The sequence below is a fragment of the Scyliorhinus canicula genome, chromosome 9 (genome assembly GCF_902713615.1).
Source record: "Scyliorhinus canicula chromosome 9, sScyCan1.1, whole genome shotgun sequence".
Classification (NCBI taxonomy): Eukaryota; Metazoa; Chordata; class Chondrichthyes; order Carcharhiniformes; family Scyliorhinidae; genus Scyliorhinus; species Scyliorhinus canicula.
Genome location: NC_052154.1, coordinates 24,605,575 through 24,627,853, shown reverse-complemented (window position 1 = coordinate 24,627,853; position 22,279 = coordinate 24,605,575). Strand labels below are relative to the sequence as shown.

General features: G+C 46.3%; 1 protein-coding gene across 2 annotated transcripts in view; it reads left to right on the top strand.

Annotated features, from left to right (window-relative positions):
• The window catches only part of LOC119971159 (c-Maf inducing protein), a 255,235-nt gene that overhangs the window by 125,326 nt on the left and 107,630 nt on the right, over positions 1 to 22,279 (top strand). For both annotated transcript variants that reach the window (XM_038806355.1, XM_038806354.1), the window contains exons 2-3: positions 7,838 to 7,963; positions 21,922 to 21,972. In XM_038806355.1, the coding sequence (XP_038662283.1) occupies positions 7,838 to 7,963; positions 21,922 to 21,972 (177 nt within the window). The remainder of the gene's footprint in view (positions 1 to 7,837; positions 7,964 to 21,921; positions 21,973 to 22,279) is intronic.

The following is a 22,279-nucleotide window of genomic DNA, read 5'->3' as shown; positions in this document are numbered from 1 at the left end:
TCATGTGAAAGGATTAAAGTGTTACCATTCAGTGGCTGCTTTCTGTTCTAAAGTATGAATTGCTTGACTTGTTATCAAATTACTACATCGCCTTGCTTCCAGATTTACGTTGACCTACACAGAATCCTATTTCAAACAATCAATAAATAGCAAATTAAATCCTATAACGTAAAATTGAGTGGAGGGGTGTTATGCGACAAATAAATCACAATTGGGGCTGCACGGTGAAGCAGTGGTTAGCACTGCTGCCTTATGGCGTTAAGGTCCTGGTCACTGTCCATGTGGAGTTGGCACATACTCTCCGTGTCTGCGTGTGTCTCACTCCCACTACCCAAAGATGTGAAGGGTAGGTGGATAAGCCACGCTAAATTGCCCCTTAATTGGAAAAAAAATAATTGGATACCCTAAATTTATTTTAAAAAACCTTGTTCTGAGAAGTGAAGTTGACTAGAGAGCTGGATTTAGCAGGCAAAGCACAATTTATATGTCTATTATGATGATTGCTGAGGTAGTGTTTTGAACAAGAATTTCCGTGAGCATTTTATCCCAACAGAATGCATCAAAGTAAAAATTTTTAATTCAATAAAAGGACTGACCTTTTATCATGAAATTCACTTTTTATTGTTTTACTATTTTGCTCCAGTTGATGTGTTATCTGGAGAGGCCACTCAAACAAGTTATGTCCTTTGCCTGATAAGCATAGAAACTTGCAAGAGAGAGCCGGATTTCTGGTCAACTTAATTTCTTGAAAAGGCCCTTGCTTCTCCACTCATGTCAATATGTGTATGTTTATTGATATCTCTTGTGCAGCTCTGCTGTTCCAAGGAAACAATTGATCCTTTAATAAAACCTGAAGCATTTGAATGTAGGGGCATTTTTAAACAAGCGTTCTCTTTTGGTAAACACCCTTTTTGATTGATCATAGTGCAGTTAAGTTATATAGTCATGAGCTCATTGCTTATTTTTATTATTTTCAAACACTTTTCCACCATGCCGTCACCTCTTTATCTATTTCCAATGTCAAGATGCTGTAGGGGTTAATTTGTGTCTTCAATAGCTGGATGGTAATCTGTCTGCTTTGAATTTCTATTCTGGTAGATTACCTCAGGTGGTGAAGATTAAAATCTACTTTTTGGTGTGGTTTTGAAACATTTATTTCTCAACACTCAGTATTCGGAGATTTGTGAATTTTGTTTGAGTGATCACGTGCAAACGCAGGATATTTGAATCTCCTTTTCAATATTGTCATTAAGGCATGTGTTTAAGACACTGCCAACTTTCCATCTGAAAAGCGACATTCAAGTTCATCACTTGTAATAAGTGCCCAGTAATATTTTGCACTTTGCGCAACCTTGCAGTATTTGTGACTTTTAGTTACTTTTTGTAATCCACCATTTTGTGCTGTTTAATGAGCTTTTAGTATCCAGTTTCTGTCTTTGTTTCCTGTGTGCAGGGGAAGAATTGGCCTCATGGAATTTTACAAATAGAGTTCATTTCCTCCCCGGGAACAGAGGCTTATTATTGGAATTAAAGCTGCTTTTGTCTTTAATACAGAAGTTTTATCCAACCTTTTGTGAGAAGCACACACTCCATATAGTGGCATAATTTATGTGGAATTACTAGAGTCGCTGCTTCAGAAGAATTGAGTTATTTCATGCGCCAGACCTCAAAGATGGCAATAGCAGTGCCTTGTATATTGGCTTGGCCTCTCCCTAACGGTGCCATGCAACTTGAACATGCTGTAACAAATGAGGGTAAGATGCCATAAAATGAAGTACAGACGTATCTGTGCAGCAATCCAAATTTTGTAAAGCTTTTCCCATTGTGCGTGGTCATGTGCATCGATTAAGAGTTCTTAGCACTCGTATTTTAGGGTGATTTGAAAGCTCCCCAGTGCATTAACAACACACCTTAGTTTCGCGAGTTAATGTGCTCTTGCCTACCACTCAAATAATAGATAAGGCAGAGTAAAAATGACCCCAGTACTGACAGGTAATTTGTTCTTGTTGCTGGTGCCACTTAGGGGATGAAGCAATTAACCTTGACAGTTGGGCTGTAAAAAGGAAAAACAAATCAACTGGCACTCCTCTCCTTAATCATTATAGAAATAGGAACAAGAGTAGGCCATTCAGTCCATTGAGCCCTGCTGTCTCATGAAGTAAGATCACGCCCGACCTGATTGTGGCCTGAACTCCACTCTCCTTCCTGTTCCCCTAACCCAGGGGTGGGCAAACTACGGCCCGCGGGCCGCATGCGGCCCGCCAAAGGTATTTCTGCGGCCCACCAAGTCATTTAAAAAAAAAAAAAAATTAAAAAAAAAAAAAATTATTTAAAAAAAAAAAAATTTTTTTTTTAAGGTTAATGGGGGGGGGGGGGGGGGGGGGGGGGGGGGGGGCTGTTGGGTTACTTACTGGTATAGGGTGGATACATTGACTTGAGTAGGGTGATCATTGCTCGGCACAACATCGAGGGCCGAAGGGCCTGTTCTGTGCTGTACTGTTCTATGTTCTATATGAGGTGCCCAGAATCATAACCGGGTGAAGTAATTATTTTACTTAATATACTATGCGGCCCTTTGTGAATTGTGAATTTCTGAATGTGGCCCTTGCATGGAAAAGTTTGCCCACCCCTGCCCTAACCCTTGCAGATCAAAAATGCGTCCAACTCAGCTATGAAAATATTCAATAACCCAGTCTCTGGGAAACCAAATTCTAAAGACTAAAGACCCTCTGAGAGAAGAAATTCCTCCTCACCTGCGTCTTAAATAGGAGACCCCCTTCTTGGTTGCCACCTGGTGACTCCTGTCCAGATGTTCCCTTGTTTAAGCATTGAGGGGAGAATGGATTGAGCAGATTTGTTAAGTCTTGTGGGACTAGCCTGTTGGCAGTCTGAAGTCCTAGTCTGAAGACTATGGCTGTGGGAACATAGCTCCATCGTGAGTCAGAGCCTGCATCTTGGAAGTGGGGGAAGAGGAATTAACAAGTAAGGCTAATTAGTGACTGGCTGACTTATTAGTCACAAGCAGAAATTACATTGAGCCTTTTTAATAATATGATAAACTGCATGAACAAAGCTTGCTCTATTCTAGAATGCCATCAGAATCAGGACACAGAATCAGGGCTTTCAGACTGAGTTATTTTATATATAAAATAAGAACAGAAAATAAACTCAGCCAGTCTGGCAGCATCTGTGAGGAGAAACCGAGTTGCGGTTTTGGATCTAAATGACCCTTCTATAGAACTGTAGCAAGGTAGAAATGTACAGAATTATAGATTTGGAAAGGGGGCAGAGTAGAAGGACAAGGATAGGCCCATACAAAGGAAATATGGACAAATTTGTTATGGACATAAGGAGTGTTAATGGGGCGGCACAGTGGTTATCATCGCTGCCTCACAGAACCAAGGATCCAGGTTCAATTCTGGCCATGGGTGACTGTGTGGAGTTTGCACGTTCTCCCTGTGTCTGCGTGGGTTTCCTCCGGGTGCCCCTGTTTCTTCCCACAGTCCAAAGGTGTGCAGGTTAGGTGGATTGGCCATTCGAAGATTGCCCCTTCAACCAGGATAAACTAGCAAATAACAAATAAAATTAAGATGAATGGCCTTTGCCGGGCAGATGCCAGATTATCAGATTGTGTGCGTCATCGACAACAGCTTGCATTTAGATAACACCGTTAACATGGTAACATCTCGCATAGAAACATGGAAAAATAGGAGCAGGAGGCCCCTCAAGCCTTCTCTGCCATTCGTTAATCACGGCTGATCATCCAACTCAATAGCCTGATCCCACCCTCTCCCTATATTCCTTGATCCCCCCCGCCCCATGGCACTTTGTAGGGGCATGACCAGAGAAAAGCTGACACTGAGCCAAAATGGAGAGGAAATACTCAAATGTACAGCTGAAGCACCAAGACTAATAGTAAGAGAAAGGGAGTGGGTGAGAGGAGCTGCTGGATATAGAAGAGACCAGACTGGAAGGAATGCCGAGTTCTTGGAAGCTTGCTGTACTGGAGAAGGATGCAGAGACTTCTTAAAAGTATACTTTCAACAATTTTTGGGCTATCCAAATGATTCTTTTTTATATATCTATCATGGTACACTGGATATGGTAGAGCTGGCATGATGTGAGAGCTGCCTGATTGATTGATTGATTGATTTGATTTATTGTCACATGTACCGAAGTACAGTGAAAAGTATTTTTCTGCGGTCGAGGGAACCCAGGGTAAATGAATTATTCCTGCTGTATGTCATACAAAACTATAAGTGTTTCTTGTTTTACAAAAACGTTCCAAATCTGAAATATCTCCATCTGATTGCACTCAAATGTTTTTAGGTGGTTACCTTCTTCCAATAGGCTAAATGGGTTAATAGGTTATTGGTGAAATGTTTGTTTTTGTCTCCAAATTTTAGTCCTGGCATCCTTGCTTCCCAAAGACTTGCTGGGGAGCAGTTGTCATCAACCATCCAATAACTTAACCAAATGTCCATTCTTTAGGTCTGAGGATGGATCTTTAAAAAATTTTTTTTAGAGTACCCAATTATTTTTTTTCCAATTAAGGGGCAATTTAGCGTGGCCAATCCACCTAACCAGCACATCTTTGGGTTGTGGGGGGTGAAACCCACGCAGACACAGGGCGAATGTGCAAACTCCACACGGACAGTGACCGGGATTCGACAGTGACAGGGCCGGGATTCGAACCCGGGTCCTCAGCGCCGAAGTCCCAGTGCTAACCACGGCACCACTGAGGATGGATCCTAAGTGCTGGCAGGTGGGGGACACCCACAGAACTGATGTAAACAGATCAAAATACACTTGTGATTGACCTAAAGTATGGTTTACTCTCCCATCTCAGAGTTGTGCTGTCACCTCTTAAGTCAGAAGGTTGTTGGTTCAAGACCCACTCTTGAGACTTCACATAATGTAGGACGGCACATCCGCACGTTGCTGATGGAGCACTACTTTGTTGTGTATTGTGTTACTCAGATGAGGCATTAAACTGTCTACGGCAGGTATTTTCAAAATGGGGGTTGCGGCTCGCGGGCGGGTGTTACTTGGGCCACAGAGCCGTCCATCACGGTGATCCCGATCGCGCAACAGCCGCATTTAACAATGACGGCTGTGAGCGGCTTTGGAAATGACAGCGCACTGCGCATACGTGCCTGCTCATCAGTGCACATGCGCTGAACCCAGCGAGAAGCACTGCCTCCTCCTGACGTCAGCGCTGACGCAGGAGAAGATTTTTTAAAAATTCAATGTAATCCTCCTGCCTGAAGCGAGGCAGAGAGCAGGTCACGCGCCCCAGATGCTGCGTCACGTGCTTTGGCCGCGATTGCGATTCCCCCATTTTGTCAGCACCAAACAAGTAAAATTTTAAATGGATCGTTTTGTTATAAGGAAGAGAGGGCCAGAGACGCAAACAGGCCCAGGTCTCACAACTAAACCTGCTGGAGAGAGTGGCTCAGGAGAATCCACAATAGGACAAAGCAGTGCTGGTGTGAGCTGTTCAGGAGAATCCACAATAGGACAAAGCAGTGCTGGTGCGAGCTGTTCAGGAGAATCCACAATAGGACAAAGCAGTGCTGGTGCGAGCTGTTCAGGAGAATCCACAACAGGACAAAGCAGTGCTGGTGTGAGCTGTTCAGGAGAATCCACAATAGGACAAAGCAGTGCTGGTGCGAGCTGTTCAGGAGAATCCACAATAGGACAAAGCAGTGCTGGTGCGAGCTGTTCAGGGGGGTCCACAACAGGACAAAGCAGTGCTGGTGTGAGCTGTTCAGGAGAATCCACAATAGGACAAAGCAGTGCTGGTGTGAGCTGTTCAGGAGAATCCACAATAGGACAAAGCAGTGCTGGTGCGAGCTGTTCAGGAGAATCCACAACAGGGCAAAGCAGTGCTGGTGTGAGCTGTTCAGGAGAATCCACAATAGGACAAAGCAGTGCTGGTGTGAGCTGTTCAGGAGAATCCACAACAGGACAAAGCAGTGCTGGTGTGAGCTGTTCAGGAGAATCCACAACAGGACAAAGCAGTGCTGGTGTGAGCTGTTCAGGAGAATCCACAACAGGACAAAGCAGTGCTGGTGTGAGCTGTTCAGGAGAATCCACAACAGGACAAAGCAGTGCTGGTGCGAGTTGTTCAGGGGGGTCCACAACAGGACAAAGATGTGCTGGTGCGAGCTGTTCAGGAGAATCCACAATAGGACAAAGCAGCGCTGGTGTGAGCTGTTCAGGAGAATCCACAACAGGACAAAGATGTGCTGGTGTGAGCTCCTGGGTCTCTGGTGAACAGCCCATTAAGAAGAAGCTGAAATCAGGCACAAAGCAGTATAAAGACGATTTTTTAAGGTATGCATTTATTAATTGTGTTAATGTTGGCCGGCATGGATCTCGAAAGTCGGCCGGTTGGTAAAAATGGATCCCCAAGTTCAGCCGGCGTGGGTCTCGAAGGTTGGCCGTTTGGTAAAAATGGGTTTTAAGAAAAAAAGTTTGAAAAACACTGGTCTCGGGTGACCCTAGAAGATCCCATGGCATGATTCAAAAAAATGCAGAAATATTCTTCCTGGTATCCTGGTCAATATTAACTCCTCAAAAAAAAAACGTGAAAGCAGATTATTTGTTCATTGTCACATTGTTTTTGGTGGGACATTTTGTGTGCTGTGTGCATTTTGACTGCAGTGTTTTCTGATATTACCACAGTATTACTACACTTCAAAAGTGCTTCATTGGCTGCAAAGTGCTTTTAGATGCCCTGAGGTCATGAAAAGTGCATTAATAAATGCAAGTTGTTGTTTCTTTCGTAAGCAGATGATAAATATATCTCTTCTATTGATCAACCTTTTCACTTGTTGCCTGTTTTCCATTATTGTACAAAGTCATGGGGAGTAGCTTGTTATGGCAAACCATAAGTCTTACGTGAATAAATTAAGTTGCAGCTTATAGAGAGAAGATTTTCTCTTTGTAAATATTCAGTATTAGAAATGTTGGTCAGGAGCCAAAAGAAACATGGCCCGGGCAGGGTTCTCAGTGTTGGGTTCTACAGGCGGAGAGTCAGACGTTAAATGCTCGTCCATCTTGTTAACGACAGCTAAGAGATACATGGTTCATGTGTGCTTGTTCAGTATCAGCAGGGCTTCTAGCATTGGATGGTACCCTAGTGCAAGTACAGGACAGGGGCTAAACGCTTCAACTTTGATGCAAACTGATAAGCGATGGGTTTTGCCTTTTTGACCTTCAAAAGGCCTTTTAAAAAAAAGCATAATACCGCAGATGCTAGAGACCTGAAATAAAAACAAAAAGTCAGAGAAAGACTCAGCAGGTCTGGCAGCTCCTGTGGCAAGAGAAACCAAGTTAATGTTTTGAATGCAACATGCCCCTTCTTCAGGATTGACTTCCATATTTAAAAATAAATATCAGTGTGAAGGTAAAACGGTTTGTTAGAATTATGTTCAACTGCCACTGGAAATTCTTTATTTCTCATGAGATATTTTCCAAGCGATATTGGAGCAACCTTTGCAAAAGCTGTATTGCTCTCGTCTGACCTAGCTGGTATGCAGGTATTTTTCTCTCCCTTTTTAAGGAATATATTTCAGCATAGCCTCACTCTTTCTGAGAGAGCTCCATTTTGTGACTGGGAATATCACACCACATAAATCACTGGGCTGGACCACCAAATATTACTGGGCCCCATAGGTCGGACAAAATTAATACCCTTACTGGGCATCTTTACCTCCCAATGCTGCCACCAAGCACCTGCAAGAAAAGTGGACAATAACTGATTTTGTTTTCTTAATTGCTGTTTAAGCTGGTCATTTAATGCAGAATACATTTTTTCCTTTCTTTGCAGCCTGCTGGTTATATGGAGAATGCCATCTCATACAGTGCTATTGAGGACGTTCAGCTGTTGTCATGGGAGAATGCACCTAAATACTGTTTACAGCTCACCATCCCTGGAGGCACTGTTCTACTTCAGGTAAGGTATTACGTCTGGCCTCAGAGAAATTCAAGCACCTCACTGTGAACCATTTTGCAGCCAGTTCATTGAGGGAGAAAGGGTGGAAGAGGACTGAGAGATTACATTCAGAAGGTGACCACAAATGTTTGAAGATTTGGCAGAGGGAAAGGTTAGCTAAAACTAATAATTACCGCTTACCTCTCCCAACGAGCATTTTGTGTGTCAGCCATCACAAAATAAAACTATACACCCCCACGATCCCGTGTTCCAATTTAGGGACACCCTCGCACATATCATCAGCGTGCTTCATGACAGGGGAGTGAAATTAAGATTGCGAAACACACATTAGAAGCTGAACCATCATAAACTTAAAAGATAAAGAAAACAATAGAAAATTTATCATAGAAAAATTTGGCATCACACAAATATTTAATTAGTTTTTCAGGGCGAGAGAGGCATTTAAGCAATAGTTGTGACTTAGTGTGTTAAAAACCCAATTACAACTCAAATTGAGGAGGCATAATGTTTTCTGTTGTTATTAACAGTGATTTTGCAGTGCAAAATGGGAGATTCTCATCAGTTAAGTGCGGAGGAGCGGGGCAGCACGGTGGCCTAGTGGTTAGCACAACCGCCTCACGGCGCTGAGGTCCCAGGTTCGATCCTGGCTCTGGGTCACTGTCTGTGTGGAGTTTGCACATTCTCCCCGTGTCTGCGTGGGTTTCGCCCCCACAACCCAAAAATGTGCAGAGTAGGTGGATTGGTCACGCTAAATTGCCCCTTAATAGAAAAAATAATTGGGTAATCTAAATTTAAAAAAAAAAAAAAAACTGCGGAGGAGCAGGGAATCACTGACAGCAACTTTTGGATTTCATGAGGGGGAAAATGGTGTTGGTTTCTTTGCCATTACAGTCACATAATATGCTGCTCTATATTCTGATCAGACTTGATAACCTAGATACATTTGAATCAAATAAATTGATTCTGAATGAGGCATTTGAATTTCTTAACAAATTTCACCCAGCAAGCGACTCCACAAACCCAACTCTTCGGTGAATGTAACTGATCCCGATAGATTTGAACAATTTTCTCAGCTTGCTGGAATACACTCCCAAATAATCTTTTTTTCCCCTTACGTTTCGTTCTTTTGATTTGGGCCGTCCTTTTTTTCCGCTTTCTTCCACCATCTGTAAGTTTTGAACAAGGCAGGAGAAGGTCTCTCGACAGGGATGCAGTCTTACTTTTCCGTGCAGTCAACCCTTTAGTTCGGCCCACCGCGGTCAGGCCTCTCCCGCCGATGTGGTTTAAACCACCTCTGGTGCTGGCGGGAACAGGCGGCGCGAGCGGGCCTCGGGGTCCTGGGGGGGGGGGGGGGGGGGGCGATCGGACCCCGAGGGGTGCCCCCACGGTGGCCTGGCCCGCAATCGGGGCCCACCGATAGGCGGGCGGGCCTGTGCCCTGGGGGCACTCTTTTTCTTCCGCCGCCTCCACCATGGCGGAGGCGGAAGAGACCCCCTCCACCGCGCCGCTGAGGCTCCAGCGCATGGGTGGACTCATGCCAACCGGCGAAGACCTTTCGGCCAGCCCCGACGCCGGTTGGCAGGGCGGAAAAAGCTGTTGGCGCCAGTCGGCGGAGCGGGAGCCACTCCGGTGCGGGCCTAGCCCCTAAAGGTGTGGAGAATGCCGCACCTTTGGGGAGGCCCGACGCCGGAGTGGTTCTTGCCACTCCGGTACGCCGGGACCCCCCCCGCCCCTCCGGGTAGGGGAGAATCCCGGTCCACGAGCCCCACCTCTTGAGGGCAAGGCACCCCGGGCCCAACCCTTAGCATGGGCATCCTAGCAGCCGGGCACCTTGGCAATGCCAGCGTGACACTCTGGTAGAGCCACCCAGGCATGCGGGCAGTGCCAGGCTGGCAGTGCCAAGGTGCCCAGATACCAGTGGGAGTGGCAGGACACCACCCAGCCCAGAGCCCGACCACCTCGAGATTTCCAATGGCCTGGGAGCTTCCCCACATCCCGTTACGATAAGCGTGGACCACTACTCAATGGCGCCCAATTGAGGCCTTACTGGGAAGGCCGTTAGTTGCCGGGCCCCAGTCGGCACGGTGACACAGTGATTAGCACTGCTACCTCACAGCACCAGAGACCCGGATTCGATTCTGACCTTGGGTGACTGTGTGGAGCTTGCTTGTTCTCCCCATGTCTGCCTGGGTTTCCTCCGGGTTTCCCGATTTTCTCCCGCAGTCCAAAGATACGCAAGTGAGGTTGATTAACTAAGTTGCCCCTTAAGTGTCCAAATGGTTAGGTGGGGTTATGGGGATGGGGGAACGGGGGTGCGGGCTTGGGCCTCGGTAAGTGAGCGTCAGTGCAGACTCGATAGGCCAAATGGCCTCCTTCTGTGATTCCATGATTCAATACAGAGCAGACATATTTAGATGAGCATAATGGGATACACCTGGCTCACAGCTACTCGTGAATCTGCATATTAGAGCGATACAGCTAGTCTCTTTAATGCGCAGTTTCCCAAGGCATCAGGATCTATCACCTTCACCTTGGCGATCTCGGGCGAGTGCTGTTCAGTACTGGTCTTCACAAATAGAGGTCTGACAGAATGGCAGCTGTGGTGGTCTCCAGGGAACAGGAGGCCCCCAGGTGCATGCCCTTTGGGCACGGTGGTATCTTGGCACTGCTGGTGCCATTGGGGCTCCCTGGCAGTGCCACCTGGGTAGCCAGCCTGGCATTTCCCAGGTGGCACTGCCAGGGTACCAGGTTGGCACTGCCAAGTGCCAAGCTGGCATTTGTCACGTAGTGGCGATGGAGCTGGGGGTGCCCTGCATGAGGTTGGGAGGGGGCCAGAGGACGCCCTCATAGTGAGTTGATTCTTTGGGGGGGGGGGGGGGGGTGTCGTTTTGGGGCTCCAGAGATCAGGATGCTAGTTTTAAATGACATCCCGATCTCTCACTACACCGAGGAGTTCTGGCGAGTGGAGCTCCTCAGTGCTGAAAACGGGGCAATGTGGGGCCTCATCTATGCGTTGCACCACTGAGGACCCCCTATCTAACCTGAGTGCTGTTCGTTAGCGTTGTGTTTCTCGGTGCTGTGAGCGCCAGGAAATACACAGCTAAACGTGCTGGCAATGGGACTTTGTTCTCATTTAGTTAAATAACGCCCATCGTGCTTTTAGTGGATAAAACATGCCGCATTGTGCTTTATCGATTTATAAAGAGAAACCTGGGTTGATCCGAAGAAGGCAATATTTGAACGGTTGACCAAAAGCTGGGTCATATGGCAAGAAACTCTGGAAAGGAGAGTGTTAATGGAAATGGAAAATTGAGGGGATTAGGAAGTGAATTCCAGAGCAGGTGGGCTATGCAGCTGACAAGATGGCCAGCAAAAATGGGGGAGTGGGAAATCTCACGGTGCTGAGGTCCCAGGTTCGATCCCGGCTCTGGGTCACTGTCCGTGTGGAGTTTGCACATTCTCTCCATATTTGCATGGTTTCACCCCCACAACCCAAAGATGTGCAGTGTTGGTGGATTGGTCACGCTAAGTTGCCCCTTAATTGGAAAAAATGAATTGGGTACTCTAAACAGACCAAGGCAGGCCAGCAGTACGGTTCGATTCCCGTTTCAGCCTCCCCGAACAGGCGCCGGAATGTGGCGACTAGGGGCTTTTCACAGTAACATCATTTGAAGCCTACTTGTGACAATAAGCGATTTTCATTTCATTTCATTTCAAATTTTTAAAAAAAACAACAGTTTGGGTTCAACATGAATCATAATGTACGGACAATGACCCGGGGCCAGGATCAAACCCAAATCCTCAGCGCCGTGAGGCAGCAGTGCTAACCACTGCTTAGTATTAGTGGAGATTTTTTTTAAAATTCAGAGTGTCCAATTCTTTTTTTCCAATTAAGGAGCAATATAGCGTGGCCAATCCACCTACTCTGCACATCTTTAGGTTGTGGTGGGTGAAACCCATGCAAAGACGGGGAGAATGTGCAAATTCCACACAGACAGTGACCCAGAGCCGGGATCAAACCTGGGACCTCGGCGCCGTGAGGCAGCAATGCTAACCACTGCGCCACCGTGCTACCCTCGTATTAGTGTCGATTATAAATGCAACACCTGGAATGACATTCAAACTCCAACTCCCTGAACCGAGAGAGATTGTTATCAATTAAGCAAAGCAAAAATTCATTATTTAGAAATAAATCATTCCTTATAAAAAAAACCTGACTTGTAAGAACAAAAATCTTGCATTCATATCCAGGATTCCCCCCTTCTCCGAAATTTCTAAAATAAAAAATTCCGGATTCTGCACTATTTTTGCGAGTGCCGCCGTGACTTCACAAGTGGCAAATCCCACAAGGCTCCCGGGCAATGAACAGTTCCCAATGCCACCGCACATGCACAGTTCTCAACTTTCCGCACACGCACAGTTCCCAACGTGTGCCACACATGCGCCATTTCAGCGTTCCACACATGTTCAGTTCCCAACACGCACCGCACATGTGCAGTTCCCAACGCGCACTGCACATGTGCAGCTACCAACACACACTGTACATGCGGTTCCCAATGTTCCGCACATGCGCAGTTCCCAATGTGTGCCGCACATGCGCAGTTTATTCCGAAATCCGATACACGCTGGACGCCAAGCATTTTGGATAAGGAATTTTTAACTTGAAGTACTGTTCACCAGCCTGACCTCCGAGGCTTGTGTAAAACCACCTGCAGCCTAATTTAGGCTCGCTTCCTTCAGTTTTGATTCCAGGGAGAGACCTAAGTGCCGGCCTCCCTCTTTCAGATTCCCAGCAGGTACTATTCTCCCATCAGAAAGTGGACAGAAATGGAACTTGCTGATCTTCATTTCACAAGAAAACTGTAGGCCTTCGCTGCTACGGGAACCATTTCAGTGAACAGGAAAATGGCAGCTTGGCCATCTAGTTACTTAGAGATAGAGATACTTGCATTTATATCGTGCTTCTCATGGCCACCAGGGCATCTCATCTCCCCAGCCAATGAAGTACTTTTGAAGTGCAGCCAGTGCTGTAATGTAGGAAATGCAGTAGCTAATTTGCACACAGCAAGTTATCCCAAACAGCAACTTGAGAATGGCCAAACAATCTGTTTTTGTGATGTTGATTGATAAATAAATATTAAACTGGGTGTATCTCCTCTGCTCCTCTTTGAAGTAAAACTATGGGATCGTTACATGCATGTGGCACGGCAGACATCTCGGGCGCAATTCTCCGACCCCCACACCGGGTGGGAGAATCGCGGGAGTGCCGGGCGATTCCCGCCCCGCCGCCCTGGCACACGCACGCGATTCTCCCACACCCTCCACACCCAAAACGGCGTGCCGCGTTTCACGACAGGCCGCTCGGAGAATCGGTGCTCGCCGTTTCTAACGGTCGAGCGGCAATTCTCCGGCCCGGATGGGCCGAGCGGCCTGCCCAATCCGACGGTTTCATGCCGGCGCCAACCACACCTGGTCGCTGCCGGTGCGAACAGCGCGCGAACGCTGTGTGTGCGGCCTGGGGGGGGGGGGGGGGGGGAGGATCGAGCACCAGGGGGACGCTCAGCAGGGGTCTGGCCCGCGATTGGTGCCCACTGATCGACGGGCCGGCGTCTCTAAAGGACGCACTGTTTTCCTCCGCTGCCCTGCAAGATCAATCCTCCATGTCTTGCGGGGCGCCCGCGGGGAGGACAGCAACCGTGTATGCGCCACCGACCACGTAATTTACGCGGCACCGCTTTGACGCGGCGCTAAGTCCCGGCGTGCGTAATTTACGCGGCGTCGCTCCTAGCCCCCTGGGGTTGGGAGAATAGGGGGCGAGGAGCGGCCTCCGACGCTGGAGTGAAACACCCTGGTTTTCACTCTGGCGTCGGCACTTACTCCCGATGGGAGAATTTCGCCCCTCATCCACAAGAGAGCACTTCTGACAGTGCAGCAATTACTCAGTTGTTCCAGCCTTAACATTTGTGTTTGAGTTCTGGCATCAGATTTCAACCAGAACCTTCGTACTCCAAAGCAAGAATGTTGCCAACTGAGCACGACTGACATAGCAGCTTTCCTCTTTGAGGGGGTAGAGCTGACTGGCGGGGGTCTAACCTCAGGATCACCTCAAGCCAAGGGCAAGGTTGAGAAGGCGGAGCCTTCATGAATAACCTCAGCCGGTATGGGAATTGAACCTGCCGCTGTTGGCCTCGCTCAGCATCACAAACCAGCTGTCTAGCCAACTGAGCTAAACTGGCCCCACACATGTGATAACAGCAATGCTATATTATCCCAGTGAAAATACTGTTTAAGGATGGCTGTCATCTGGCATTTAGACATGTCTAATGGTGCAACAACACAAATAATTACTTTGTGGCATAGCAGGAAGGTGGTTCCAGTCACATTGTATTTCACTAAGTAATAAACCCCCAAGACTGGAATGGAATGGAACCAGCACTCGGTGCTTATTATTTTTTGAAGGACTAGCTGTTAGCTTAATTGATTACACTCAACAGTACACTTTCACAGCAAGGATTTCCAAAACAAAGTATCTCCACAATAGTCATTTGTAAGGTTGTTTGCCAACGGACATCATTTGCTAAAAGCCCCCTGTGTTTATTGATGATAATGATACCATTGTTAAATATTACCATTTGCAAACAGCATCGGTCAGTCATTGGTTGGAATGTTAATCATTGCTAATGCTCCATTTTAAAATTCGTAAAAGGAGGGACTCTCGTATTTAATTTTTTTTTTAAACGTTCAACATTGTTCCCTTTGCAACCCAGCATAGTAGGACACAGTGATTTTACAATGAAAGTACCTTTCTCTGAAACCGATCTCAATAGAAAAGTTTTTTTTGAATGAATAACACACCACAAAGTTTGTTCAATGAGATAAAAAAAAAATCCGGGTTAATTTCAAGGGCTGGTTCTCGTCTATTTAGCATCCATTTCAAAGCAATACGATGTTTATAGTAAATCTGTAGAGATTGTGCAAAACCACCGTGTCTTGTTCGTTTAAAAGTACATAACTCTGGGTCCTAGTTCAGACAGAAATAATGGTGAAGGGAGCAATTTCTGAATTGTTTTCAGCGAACATAAATCTTCAGTGATACTTTCCTAAGATTTTTAATGTTTAAACACTATTGCAGTTTCTCTTTATTGTCTCAAGGAGGGGTGGCTGGCTATATAACTACTAGATGGGGCGGGAGTGTAATATACTTTCTAAATTTATTTTTTAAAAGTTCGGGTACTCATTGTGTCTATACATCCCTATTCTCTGTGACTAGAACACTTGCCTTTTTTCTCCCATACTCCAACAGAGCGGAATTATATTTATATGTGTGTTTTTCCGTTAACGTGAATATATTTTTATGTCTCTTTGAGATGAATACAAGCAGAAGTAGTAGATTTGTTCCGGGTCAGAGAAACCTTTCGCGATAAATTGGTTTAAATTTTATTCATGATGAGGCAAATTGTAAACCTTTTAAAATTATTTTTCATTCTCTTTTGTGCTCCTGTAACTTTTAAAAATAAATTAAAATTACCCAATTCATTTGTTTTCCCAAATAATGGCCAATTTAGCGTGGCCAATCTACCAACGCTGCACATATTTGGGTTTGTGGGGGTGAGACCCCCGCAGAGACGGGGAGAATGTGCAAACTCCACACAGACAGTGATCTGTGGCCGGGATCGAACCCGGGTCCTCAGCGCTGTGAGGCAGCAGTGCTAACCACCGTGCCACCCCTGGGCTCCTGTAAATCATTATTTTTTTTTTAACATTGCTCTTTCAAAATGATTAATCAGTGCATCTGTATTTTTAAAAATACATTTAAGTGTACCGAATTATTTTGTTTCAACTTAAGGGGCAATTTAGCGAGGCCAATCCTAACCTGCACATCTTTGGGTTGTAGGGGTGAAACCCACGCAGACACGGGTGAATGTGCAAACTCCATATGGACAGTGACCCCCCAGGGCTGGATTTGAACTGGTCCCCAGTGCCGTAGTCCCAGTGCTTTCCACCGGCTCTGGGTCATTGTCCGTGTGGAGCTTGCACATTCTCCCCATGTCTGCGTGGGTTTCACCCCCGCAACCCAAAGATGTGTAGGTTAGGTGGATTGACCACACTAAATTGCCCCTTAATTGGAAAAAAATAATTGGGTACTCTAAAATTTAAATAAAAAGGGAAAAAAAATGAAGGTAATTTTACCTCAGAAAAACTGAAAGCTATGCTGAGGAATGAATGTAAAAATATGTACATAGTTGTAAAAAAATGTTTCTTAAGCGTCATTTTCCATGCATTTTTAAATTTAAGTTTAATTAATAAACATGTCCATTTTATCCTCGGAGATTTTGAAATATATTTTGTGTGAACAAAACAAACTCGTAACTTTAGGTGACCTTCGTCACGTGCTAAACCGACTAACTGAGCTGAGCTAACTTTTTTTTAATAGTGTCGATATTTTTCATCAAACGAATTTTTTTCCTTCAGACCCATATGATGTGAATGCATTGCTGTACAAGTTGTAGTCAGTTATGGGCAGCATGGTGGCGCAGTGGGTAGCACTGCTGCCGCACGCCGCTGAGGTCCCAGGTTCGATCCCGGCTCTGGGTCACTGTCCGTGTGGAGTTTGCACAGTCTGCCCGTGTTTGCGTGGGTTCCGCCCCCACAACCCAAAGGTGTGCAGAGTAGGTGGATTGGGAACACTAAATTGCCCCCTAATTTAAAAAAAAAAGTTTTATTCAGTTAAATGTTTTCCCCCCTTGATTGGGAGGTGTAATTATGGTACAAAGTGCTGTACGACTTAATTAATACCTAGACCTTTCAAGAGTTATAACATCAAAAGGGATTCAGTAAAATCTACAGTACTAAAATCCAGCAGTGAAAAGAATAATTTTGGAAATACGATACTAGCTGGTGAAATATTTCATTTCCAGCGTCAGTCATTATTAAATATTTTAAGGAAAAGCTGTCATCATTTGAATTTGCTTCCTAAAATGGCCATAAAACTTTTTTGAGACAAAATGCTTACCGCAGCTCTATTCTGTCTGCCCCCTCCACCTCCCACCACCCTCCCACCCACCCCTAACTCTCAGTTGCCATTATAACTGCTGATCTTTCCCCCAGGAAATCTGGAATGTTTGCCCATATGCTATTTACGAGAGAAATAAAATAAATGGATGTTGGCTCTTTTCCCAGCTATGAAGGATAGTTGCATCAAGATTGGCTGTGGCCACAAAAAAAAACTTCTCTAAACGTCTTCAAATAAATTTGGATTTGTTTTAAATATTTACAGAAATGATTTTCTTTTGTGAGCAAAGATTGGCATTGATTTCCAGATGAAGCTTGAAGGCAAACACAGCTTCTTCTACAGTGATAGCAATGGCACTGGATGGCCCACCTAGTTTTTAAAGACCCAGGGCAGCAGGGCATGCACGTGGCTAAAAGAACCCTCCTATGCTTAACTTCTAGTCTGCTCTGTCCAGCTGGGAGAAAGCTTTTACCGACAAGCAAAAAAGGAAAAGCTAGAGGCAAGCCTGCATGTAACCCCACAACACAAGACCTATTGGCCAACTTCAAAGGCAGATGGAGCAACCTCAGGATGCTGTTGCCAACCTACTTTCTGGCCGGTAATGAGGCTGAATTTTCAATCTGGAGTCAGGAACATGATATCTCGATAAATTTGTGACCCCACCCCCCCCCCCCCCCCCCCCCCCAACCGTGCCGGCATCACTAATGTGATGCTATTTTGATACATATTGGCCCTAATTGGGTCGCAGGTGGGTTTGACACCCAATTAGCAAGTGCCTTCTGGGGGAGGCAGTAACTGTCTGGAGGATGATTCTCAAATATGGCTGGCGGCCATATTTTTGGGTTTTCCATTGCCTTGAGGAATGGCAGAGGAAGGAGAGCAGAGGGCAGGCAGCTTTGCTGCCGAAACAAATGCCCAGATGTTCACTCATGGGGCACTCTTCCCCCCCCCCCCCCCCCCCCCCCCCCCCCCCCCCCCCCACAGGGAATTGAAACTCCACCCCTGATGTGTCTTCTAGGAAAAGGGAGAAAATGTTTTAGCAAAAAAAAGAAACCTTTTCCTCAAAGAATTGATCATCCAACTCATTCTGAAAGACATTATTCATTATTCATTATCTCCGCCACCCGGGAATCGGCAGAGGGCGGGAATCGCGCCAGTCGGCGGGCCCCCCGCGTCGATTCTCCGGCCCACGATGGGCTGAAGTCCCGCCACTGACAGGCCGTTCCCGCCGGCGGGAATCAAAGCACGTCTGGTGCCGGCGGGATTGGCGGCGAGGGCGGGGCCTGCGGGGGGGGGGGGGGGGTGCGCGGGGCAATCTGGCCCCGGGGGGCACCCCCACGGTGACCTGGCCCGCGATCGGGGCCCACCGACCGGCCGGCGGGCCTGTGCCGTGGGGGCACTCTTTCTTCCGTCCCGCCATGGCCTTCACCATGGCGGGGGCGGAAGAGACCCCCCTCCGTTGCGCGTGCGCCGGTATGACGTCAGCAGCCACTGACGCACTGGTGCATGCGCGGACTTCCGCCGGCCGGCGAAGGCCTTTCGGCCCCGGCTGGCGGGGCGACAAAGGTCGTTCGCGCCAGCCGGCGGTGCGGAAACCACTCATTCGCGGGCCTTGCCCCTAAAGGTGCGGAGAATTCTGCACCTTTGGGGACGCCCGATGCCAGAGTGGTTCTCGCCACTCCACAACGCCCCCGCCCCGCCAGGTAGGGGAAAATCCAGGCCCAGGTCATTATCACATTGTGTTTATGGGACCTTGCCATGTCATCATGCAAATAGACCACCACGTTTCTAATATTACACCAGTGACTACACATCAAAATGTATTTAATTGACTGTAAAGCACTTCGGAATATCCCAAAGTCATAAAGTGCATAAATGCAAATCTTTCTTATTTCATCTATAACCTGTCCTAATGGATCAATTACACTGGTCAAGAATGATCATTCCTCTTGGACCTTCTTCAATTCGGTTTTGTCTTATTCTCTGGAACTTGCAGAAATGCAAATAAACTGATCTGGGCACCGTGCGGGAATAAGTAGAATTCGGGTAGAAAATTAGCCATGGGAGTATTGAATGATGGAGCAGGCTCGAAGGGCCAAATGGCCTTATGTTAAGTAATTTGTGAGCAGAAATTCATTAAAAATGAATCTTTGATATAAAGGGTGAGATTCAGCAGACTGAAGTAAAAGTCCACTGAATGGAGCGGGGTGTTTCGCGAAGGGTGCAGTGCCCCCACCCAGCACTTACCCTTTTATTCTGGCCTCGGGGAGATTCACTCCGCCGAGGCAACACTTAGAAAGCTTTCCTGCTGGTGAGCTGAAGCTCGGCAGCAGGGAAAGCTCCTCTCAGATTGGGGAAGAATTTTGTCCGATAACCCCGATTAATCCCTTCACCCCCCCCTCCCACCATGCCGATCCCCCCAGGAACCCCCCCCTCTCCCTGACAAGGCCGGCCTGAGCCTAATCCCTGGCAATGCCAACCTGGCAGTGCGTCTGCCAGGAGAGCAGTGCCATCCAGGCTGGATGGTACTGCCAGGGTGCCAGGATGGTTATGCCAAGGTGCCCAGGTGCTGGAGGGAGTGCCAGAGTGCCACCCTGCCCTGTCCCCGACCACTCAGGAGTCTCCAATGGCCTGGGGGTTGTCCAGGGTGTTGGAAGGTGCTGTTAAGCCTGGCCCACGTTTATGTGGCCCACTACTAAATGATGTTCTGGCAGGGTCACCCAAGCACGACCGTTGAGTCCCAGGCGCTGGGTGAATCCAGCAAACACATATTTAAATAATCCATTAGGCTCTGATCTGGATCATGCCCAGGCTGCGATGTCTCGCGTGATTCCATTTAATCTCGCGAGAAGTTTCCCGTGCCCCGAAACCCGCGAGATGCTTCAACGGCCTGTTCCCAAAACCAAGTCGGGCTGGCCAGGCTGCTGAATCGCCCCAAATCTTTTTTGTTGAAGATTAATTCACGGAAAGATAATAATGAGCAAAATTCCTAATGGACTGAGTTGCCAAAATAAAAACCAATCTGTACATAAAAAAACATTTCAACATGAGTCAACCTTCGAAAAAAGTCTCTGAGTGCATGCATATGCCTCCCAACATGGTTATTTTTTGTTTTGTCATGAGTTTTTGCTATGTGTTGCAAATTTTTTTAAATCCAAAAGAACAGGAATAATGCGCAATGTAATAGGAGATAGGAACCAGAATCACTGCCAATATTTCACAGAGAGACGAGAGCTTGCAAGGACTTGCAGTATTTACCTTGTCATCAACGGATTAACGTCAAAGCCCGGGCTCACTCCCATTTTTATTTTGCTTCTGTGACCGCACAGAGGTTGGAGCTATTTCATTTGATCTGCAGTTTTTCAGTTAGAGTGAGGAGCAGCCAATTCTTCAGGAACTGAAAACATAAATACCACCACGACCGCAGGAACTTACATGCAAAGAAACTGAAACTCCTGAAATCAGCACCAAAATGGTGAACATGCATTCTGTGACAATAACCCCACTAATAATGGGGAGGAGTGATAATAATCTGGAAACACAGAAGCACAGGTTACTGGAGCTCAATCTGAATTTAATAGCAGGTCCTGATTTAAAAGATGTTTTCCCTGTTTCCTGTCCACAGCCAAGGTGAATGGTTGTCCAGTAATGCAACCAGCAGCTTCATACCATAAGTGGGGAATCGACATGGTGGACATCAGAGAGGGAGCTGGCATGAGGGGAGGGAAGGGTTCATCATGGGGTGGTTTACTTGCAAGTTTGGGGGTTGTCCAGGGTGTTGGAAGGCACGTCTGACCCACAATCAGTACTGGAAAGGCACGATGGCTGTTGCTTCCAGCTGCCTAATTTCCCTTCAGCTGTCCAATCTCACGAGGCCCAGGCAACAGGCAGCCAACATTAAATTTAAAACATTAAACATTTAAAATGTGAGGTATTTAAATTCAGTGTCCACCTCTAGAGAGCAGGTTACTCGCCCACTATCCAATACGCTTTCATTAAAAGTGGATGCATTGAAGGTGCTCTATGGTTGGTTTCCCAATTTTCATTTTTTTTAACACTTCCTCACCCATCCTGCTTAGTGTGTGTATGTGTGTCGGGGGAGGGGGGTTAGAATTACCCATAATACATCCACTCCTTGAAACAATACCAACTAATAAAGGTAAGGTAAGATCACCATCGTCCCAGATGAGCATAGGCCGAAGGATCACCACACCTCAGGCGAAGGGCAAGGGTTGAGAAGGTGGAGCCTTCATGAACAACCTCAGCCGGTACGGGAATTGAACCCGCGCTGCTGGCCTCACTCTGCATCAGAAACCAGCTGGGAGCTAAACTGGCCCCAACTAATAATACCGATGCCAATACCAAACAAGGTCACTTTTAAAGAGATGATTCTTTTTTTAAACAAAAGGTATTTCTGCAGAATGTGAAGAATTTGACACTCACTTTTTAGGACCCAACTTTTGACCAATTCTTTTCTCTTTGGCTCTTGTCTATGTCACACGTCCGACCATGGAATCAAAAATCTAAGATCTTGAGCTCCTAATGAGCATGAGCTCAGTAATTCTGCAGCGATTTTTCCAGTCATAACTTCAGCTGGAGATTTGCGAATCCCCAGAGAGATTTTTCCTCAGTGTGTCACTTTCCAGTCAATGCATTTGACCCCAAATTGTTATTGGCCGGCAACTTCTGTAATTCTAAGCAGTGAGTCCAGGGCACACACTGTCCATACTGAAGCTTTTATTTATTAGATAACTTTAAAATGCACTTATTTAATTGTCTCTAATATACGTTGCAGTGCTTTCAGAAGCAGGCTGTTTTGATGCACTTTGGTTGTGTTATGGTCCAGTGCAGTATGATCACTCAGGCTTAAACGATCTATGTAATTAGGTGTTTATGTTATGTTTAATTTTCCTGTGTGATTAACATCTTGTCATCTTCTTTTCAGGCGGCAAACAGTTATCTGCGAGATCAGTGGTTTCATTCGCTACAGTGGAAGGTAAGCAGATGGACAAGTATCTGAAAATTACTTTAACAATTGGCTTCACAGTGCAGCATGTAACAGAGCAATTTAGTAAGAATTCATGAGCAATCTGTACGAATGACCTTTAAGAACAAATCAAAGCTTTTAGGGCAGGCATTTTGGAATTCTGATGTTATGCGTTACAGAACAGAGAGAAACAGATTCAAACCTTTGAACTTGTGCATATAAGTTGCTATTCATCGTCAGATAACAACTCGCGAACAAAGAGGGAATGTTGGATGATGCACTGTCCAAAAACCACTTCAATGGTGACTGGTTACAG